The 6,940-nt window shown below is 39.8% G+C and overlaps 1 protein-coding gene across 1 annotated transcript; it reads left to right on the top strand.

Moving 5' to 3' along the window:
• Nucleotides 1–2,738: 2,738 nt before the first annotated feature.
• On the top strand, nucleotides 2,739–4,865 carry LOC104543530 (supervillin-like). The gene is made up of 3 exons (XM_010188167.1): nucleotides 2,739–2,856; nucleotides 3,643–3,798; nucleotides 3,920–4,865. The coding sequence occupies exons 1-3, from the start codon at nucleotides 2,806–2,808 to the stop codon at nucleotides 4,004–4,006; spliced, it is 294 nt and encodes a 97-aa protein (XP_010186469.1). The 5' UTR covers nucleotides 2,739–2,805; the 3' UTR covers nucleotides 4,007–4,865.
• Nucleotides 4,866–6,940: the final 2,075 nt, after the last annotated feature.

Genomic DNA, 6,940 nt, shown 5'->3' on the forward strand with positions numbered 1-6,940 from the left:
TCTGTGATTCTGTGATTCTGTGAAGTACCCAGAGGTGCTCAGCAGGCTAGTGAGAGAGATGGAAGATCCCAGTCTCAGTGCTCCTGATGCAGTGCTGTAATCTTCTGGTAATGAAAATCACGTTTCCTGGCCCCAGCAGAGGTGGAATCAGATACACATGCTGAGATTTGGATATTTTTCCAGGTTTCTTGAACTTCATTGAGATTAATAACTTCTGCACTGGATTGAATTTGCTGCATCTGAGTTTGATGCACTGTGGAAAGTTCTTCAGTGACTCCTCAGGGCTCTGAAGTTCAGTTTATGTATCACAGGACAAGGCTTTTTTTGCTGGGTGCTCACTTCTTTACCTCTGGCCGTGACTTCGCAGCAGTTGTGGTTTTTATCCTCTTTGCCATGGGATAATTCTCAAGAGCCTGGGGCTGTGTGGTTGGATAGAGACAGAGCAAGTTTGTTACTGCTACAGACTGATTCTGCTTGTACTATTGCTGTTCCAAAGCCGATGTGAACTTCTTTAGCAGTTTTTTACTGTTCAAACTATGCTGTTCTGGTGGTCTATGACTTTCATGATCTGGGATTCTGTCAACCACGTCAAAATTCCATTGCATCGAGCTGTCAGGGCTGACTAGCTCTCATATGTTGTTACTTATCGAGGTGGAGAAATTGAATTTCAGGAGATACCAATGGTACCGCAGTTATTTTGACTACCAGAACAGAGTTGACTGATCAGAAGCATTAAAATGCTTTCCTCTTATTTATCTCTTTCCATTTCTTTCCTCATCTATGTCCCTCTTCCCTCTCCCTCCCTCCTCCCCCACCACTTTTTTTTTTTTTTTTACTTTTCCTGGCTTGCGGTGTTTAACTACGTGATGGTATGAAAGAGATTGATTAGCAACTCTGGATATCCCTTGAATATACCTAGCAGTTCTCCTTGTGCATAAATATTATTTAACTTGTCAAAACGACTTGAAAGTTTTTCCTGCGGTTTTATCTGCTAAATCAGCATTCAGGAGAGCTGAGCTGCAGACTGCTAGGAGAGGGAAGAATCCAGTCTGCCCTTCAATGGTTCTTAGTGAGGAGATCGGCTTGTGCTGAGGGCAGAGTTCATGCAATGAAAATGTTTCTCCACTGACACACAAATTCATCTTACCTTTACTGGAACGTTAGCAAATGCCACTCTCCTTTTATTTCTTGGCTGGATTGCTAAGAGTGGAGCAGCCCAACTAAAGCAGATTCACACTTTTTTTTTTTAAATACAAAGTTTTTAAGTACTTGTTGAATTGTTCATGGTAGAGTGAACAAATAAACCACAGTGAAAATATATGAAGAGTGGTTTAAGAATGAAGAGAAGGCTTAAAATCAAGTATTCAAATGCTAAATCTCCTGTCTAAATTGTATAGTTAAAGCACACACATTCCAATATGTTTGTTAGACTACAGAGCTTTTCTCTAGTACTGAGAGTTTCATGTGAACATATTCTCTCTAACCAGTTTGCTCCCAACCATCCAATATAAAGCCAAAGCAGTAATGTTCAGGTTTTGCAAACCTAATGGAACCACCACGTCCATGAGGCTCTGTTTGCATTCAGCAAAGGCTGCATCAAGAGCTGGGGTGCTCCTGCCTGACAGCCCACACGCATCAAGTGCTCATAGAGACTACAGAAAAACCAGGGTCTGCTGTAATGGATTTAAACACTCTGCAGGATATCTAAGTGCATTAAAGATGCTCTGAGATTGAATGTAGGGAATAACAGAATTTTGCAAGAAGCAGTTTTTAGGGAAGCCGCAGCCCTCTGAAGTGAGGTGGTGTCCTGTTCCTCTGTTGGTTTCACTTTGCAGCATTTTCAGCTTTTCCATTGCCCATCTGGAAGAAATATTTGATTAGACTGTGTTGTTTGAATCCAAGTAAGATGAAGATACAATATTTTTTTTGAATGATAGCTCCTACCAGTCCCTGACTGCCTGTCAACCTCTTTCCAATAATATTTGGAGTTGATCAGTACTTTTGAATCCTTAGGGAATTAAATCATTCAATCAATAGGGCATTTTTTCACCTGTACTTGGTATAATTACTTTAACCACTTAATCTGATATGGCATCACTCCTAGGCAGGGTTACATCCATGTCCTATGTAGTGTGCACACAGACATGTTTTAAGCAGGACTGTCTGAAAATCATCAGCAATTACCATCCAGCTATTGCAATACCTGTGTTATCTTTCAGATCACATTCCTTTGAATTTGTAATAACAAAATTGTGTTAGACCTCAGTATCCCAAGTTAACAGCACTTAAACATTCTCATTTAAGCCTCCAAGTTTAAACATTATTTGCTCCTGGCAGGACACTAATGCTGAGTGTACTAGGTTTCCTTTATCTGAATTTGGCTAATTTCAGACCATCACACTCTGCTTACTCTATTCTAATTCTGTTTCTGTAAGATGAGGAATACATTGGGTCAGGAAGTACCTGGGGGGGATTTTAAGTATACAACGTTTGATCTTTGTGGTCAGATACAGTAAAAGGCAAATTTAAGAATACTGAAAAACATGGTAAATGGTGCCTTACACATTCTAAAAAATCTCAGTGAAATTTATTGCTATGGCCTTAAATTACTTTAGCTTTTCAGGAAAGAATCAATTAAATATTATGCTAACTTGGTAGCTTTGGATAGTGGGTGACATTGCAAAATATAGTATCACTTGTAATTTCTTCTTTTTTTTATTTTGACTGTTTTTAGGAAAAAATATAAAGAAGCCCCCAAAATCCTATCTAATTCATGCTGGCCTAGAGCCTCTGACCTTCACTAATATGTTCCCAAGCTGGGAACACAGGGAAGACATCGCAGAGATCACAGAAATGGTAAACCTTGTCGTTGCACAGGCTGTTTCCTACTGCTAGTGGTTGTGTCTTGTGTTGTCAGTAACGTTGCTTATTTGTGCTGTCAAGCCCCAAAACCCAGAGGATGAACTTAAAAATTACAGTCCAGGAAAAAAATAACAACATAGCTAAATTCTGACTGGGAGTGTAGATACCAGAGGCACTTCTGGTTGCTTTTTCGTGTAACTTCTCGTATTCTTTTCTGGTAAAAAACAGGAGGGAAGTGTTACCTGAAGCATCTCTCAGAAAGAGAGATGCTGGGGCTTAGCTGAACAACTGTTTCAGTTCTGTGAAACAGGCAGCAGTGTGCAGTTCTGCTCTGTCCTCCAGGCTCGAAGTGCAGCGGAGAAAACTGTCCTGCAAGGAATCAGCTGGCTCCAAAAACTCCAGCATTGACTTCCCAGCTGGGAAGCAGAGTCACAGCCGAATTATGTGTGACTGCTTTAAAAGTCTTCAGCAAGGGGCATCTCAAGGCAAATTACATTTCTGCTTTGTAAGTCTCCTGCAGCTGTCCTTAGTGGCAAATGCTGGCTTCATGGCTAAACACAGAATTTAGCCTTAAACTGAGATTCTGAGAGCCCTTCTGCTAAATACAGATCTTTTTTTAGCTGTGATGTTATAGGGCACGGCTGTTTGCCTGCACAGACCTGAATGTAGCTTCGTGCTCCAGGCAGCACAGGCTGACCCCGTGCCACCCATGGACTGCAATGGGAGCCACTGGTGGTTTCACCATTGTGATCCTCCTCTGTTTTCCTTTTCTCCGGACAGGATGCTGACGTTTCTAATCAGATAATCCTTGTAGAGGACGTGCTGGCCAAGCTGTGTAAAACAGTGTATCCACTAGCAGATCTCTTAGCAAGGCCTCTACCTGAGGGAGTTGATCCCCTGAAGCTTGAAATTTATCTTTCAGATGAAGACTTTGAGGTAAGGAGAGAACGGGTGCGCTGTTACTCTCTGCACATGCATCTAACTGTGCTGTGAAGTCATTTGACAGGCCACTTACAAGTGTTTTTACTAATGGCACATCCTCTCATTTTAAATGCAGGTTGCATTAGAGATAACGAGAGATGAGTACAATGCACTGCCATCTTGGAAGCAGGTTAATCTGAAGAAGGCAAAAGGACTTTTCTAAGTTGTGTTTATTGGAGTGAACACTAAAGGGATGTCTGTTTTCACTTTCTGTGCCCTTTAGAAGAATTGTACCCCACATTTACAAAATAAATAGAAATAATCTGAAGTTATTGGTGACTACCTATCTGAAGGTGTGTAATATTATGAAAGGCCAAGAGAACTCTTTGGAAATGGAATTCAGTTTTGACTCCTAAAGGTAACGTGTGTAAGTTCTGCTCTCCTATGCACTTAAACAGTAGTTACTGGAGCTACTGCAGCAGGTGTCCTTTGGCTATAAACAATACTTGCCATTTTTGTTTTTGAAGAAGTTGTCTTTGTAAAGTGTTATTTTGTTAGTTTGTGGATTACAAAGAATTTATATTTATATAAACACATAGAACAAGTATGTATTTAACAATGCAATATATATTCACTTTCAAGACTTTCATGTCAAAACCACAGAAAAGTAGCTGGATGGCAGTTGCTTGTACTGAATTAGCTGTACCACCAATATGTATCTCCTACGCATTCTGAAAAGTTTCTCTTTGCAATAGTTAATGAATTGTTCTCAGTGCTGCTTCAGGTGCTAAACTGAACAAAGCATTTGTATTTATAGCATGGATTTCTTGAGAAACTATGCGAATCAACCTTTATACTTTATTATCCAAAAATGTATAGTGCCTTGTTTTTTGTGTACAGTTTATATACAAAAAAAAGATCAGTCTGCATTTTGAAGATGGCTTAGAATGGTCTCCTATGTTACTTTTATAATAGTAGAAATAAAAACATCTCAGTTTCTAATACTTGTTGTAAACATTAAACATGTCTTTTGTGATATAAGAACCGAAAGTAAAAGCTTCTGAATAAACTCTTAGCGATGCTCTGACTTGTCATTATTTTGTACTGTAATCTACTAAGTCATTGGAAACTTCCATAACATGGTATTTTATCAAAATATTTAACCTTGTTAATCTTGTTGTACAGAGCTATAATTTGAGAAGCAGATAATGTAGGAAAAAAAATCAATGTATGAAATAAAATTAGGTTGTGCAACACTATTGCTGAACATTGGAACAGTTGCACAACTTCTGTATCCTTTGGCTTGCCCTGTTTTATACATGAAACCAAATTATTATACTGGTTTTCAAACTTTGAAAAAACCTTTTCAATCTTCGTGCAATTGGGAGTAAAACTTGAACTGAAAATGAGTATGGCATTGTGTCAGTTCTTTCATTTCTCCCTGGAGTCAAAATCACTTTCATCCAGCTCATTAGGACATTGCATAGAGTAATCGAGTAAAAATTTGCTGTTGTTTGAAATCTTTTTCAGGCATTCGGCATCTCTGTAACTACTTGTGTGGTTCCTCTCTGGCAGCTGAGTGGATTTTACGTTTTCATTCCTGCCAGCCTGTTTCCTCCTGCCTCTGCAAAAAGCGATTGCCTGCAGCAGTGTCTGTTGCTGCGCTTACTGCTCTGCTCTGCCCAGGGAAATGAAGCAGGATCTTTGAATGTGTGAGGTCTACATTTCGTCAAGAGCTGCAGTAAATATTGCTCCATAGTTAATATTAGTCTTGTTTTGACAGATCAGTAAGTTGTAAGCTGGCCTTTATTAAGTAAATAAAGCAAAAGTCTAGAAATACACAAGTACTGTTCACCTGAACAAGATATTACAGGTAAATTTTCAGCACTGGTGTATTTCCTTTCATTACTGGTTTCTGTCAAGAACTGAAACTAGAGAACCCAAGAAAAGGGTAACAACAGTATTCAGAGCCAGGATCCTCCTCACGTAGCCTGCAGCAAAAAGCAAGATGTTTAGATGTCTGATAGCTCCTCAGCGGTTCTCAGCTACACCTTCTACATGGTTAACACTCTTAGTTTGAAATTGCAGGGTGTTATCAGGACAAGTTTATTTCTCAAGCACCGAGAGGTTTCCAAAGTCACCGCTGTATTCATCAAAGTATTTTAGCACCCATTTATTTTCCTCTTTTACCTTCTCTGGTGATAAAAACAAGCAGGAAATAAGTTTTGTTTATTCATGTTCAATCTGTACCATGGGGGTAGCTGGCTTCTCTGTTTTGATTTTTCTCTCCAACAGAGCTGATTTGCATAGCGTGATTGACCTTGTTTTTCCCTCTGGCAGGGCAGTATCACGTGCTGTTGATTTTTGAAAACACGTCAGTCCTCCAAGTGCTGCTGAAGGGCAACATCCACGCACCCTTAAAGCCTTTAGAGTCTCAGCTAAAAGACAAGCCAAGTCAGCACAGAGACCTGCAGGCAGTGAAACACAATTCAGTGTTGTCAACTCTCAGAGTTCCCATCATTTTAACACAATTTGGTATCTTCTGTCCCAGTTCCAGGAACCAGGATGTAGAACCCAACTTCCTACTTAAATGCTTTGCTCATAATATTGCCTGGGAAAACTTCAAGGTTTTGCAGAAAATAAAATATGTTTATTGTCCTTAATATACTTGTTATTTACCAAAATGTTTTTATCAAATGTGAAGCTGACAACAGAAGCAGTAAGTGTCAGGCTTTGGACAGAACTGTGGGTTATGCTTTAATTTTCTGCTACCTTCCCTGTACACTGTGGGGATGCCATTTATGGTTGGTAATGGGGGAGTGCCATTAAAATCTTGGAACTGTTTTTACAGCCCTGCATAGGAAGTACAGCTGAAACAAGTTTTGTCTGGGTATGGGTATTTGTGTGCATGGGTTATCTGGTGGTGGTTGCTTGTTTCAAGTAGACCCCCAGGAACACAAAGTCTTGGGTGAGTTCAGAGGCAAAATATCTGGTGCAGGGACTCTATGTGAAAAAGGCAGTACCTTGAACATGGCATTCTGCGTTTTCTGTCAATCTCAGAGCTTCCAGGCCTTGAGCTATGATTCCTGTCTCCTATGCTTTTAAACTGCTCAGTCCTGACTCTTAAAAATATTGTTCTTTGATTACACAAGCATTC

Source organism: Mesitornis unicolor, unplaced genomic scaffold (genome assembly GCF_000695765.1).
Source record: "Mesitornis unicolor isolate BGI_N332 unplaced genomic scaffold, ASM69576v1 scaffold52680, whole genome shotgun sequence".
Taxonomy (NCBI): domain Eukaryota; kingdom Metazoa; phylum Chordata; class Aves; order Mesitornithiformes; family Mesitornithidae; genus Mesitornis; species Mesitornis unicolor.

Coding starts and splice junctions, on each gene's coding strand:
- LOC104543530 (XM_010188167.1), top strand. CDS start 2,806: ATGTTCCCAAGCTGGGAACACAGGGAAGACATCGCAGAGATCACAGAA. Junction 2,857..3,642: donor TCGCAGAGATCACAGAAATG/GTAAACCTTGTC, acceptor TTCTCCGGACAG/GATGCTGACGTTTCTAATCA. Junction 3,799..3,919: donor TTTCAGATGAAGACTTTGAG/GTAAGGAGAGAA, acceptor TTTTAAATGCAG/GTTGCATTAGAGATAACGAG.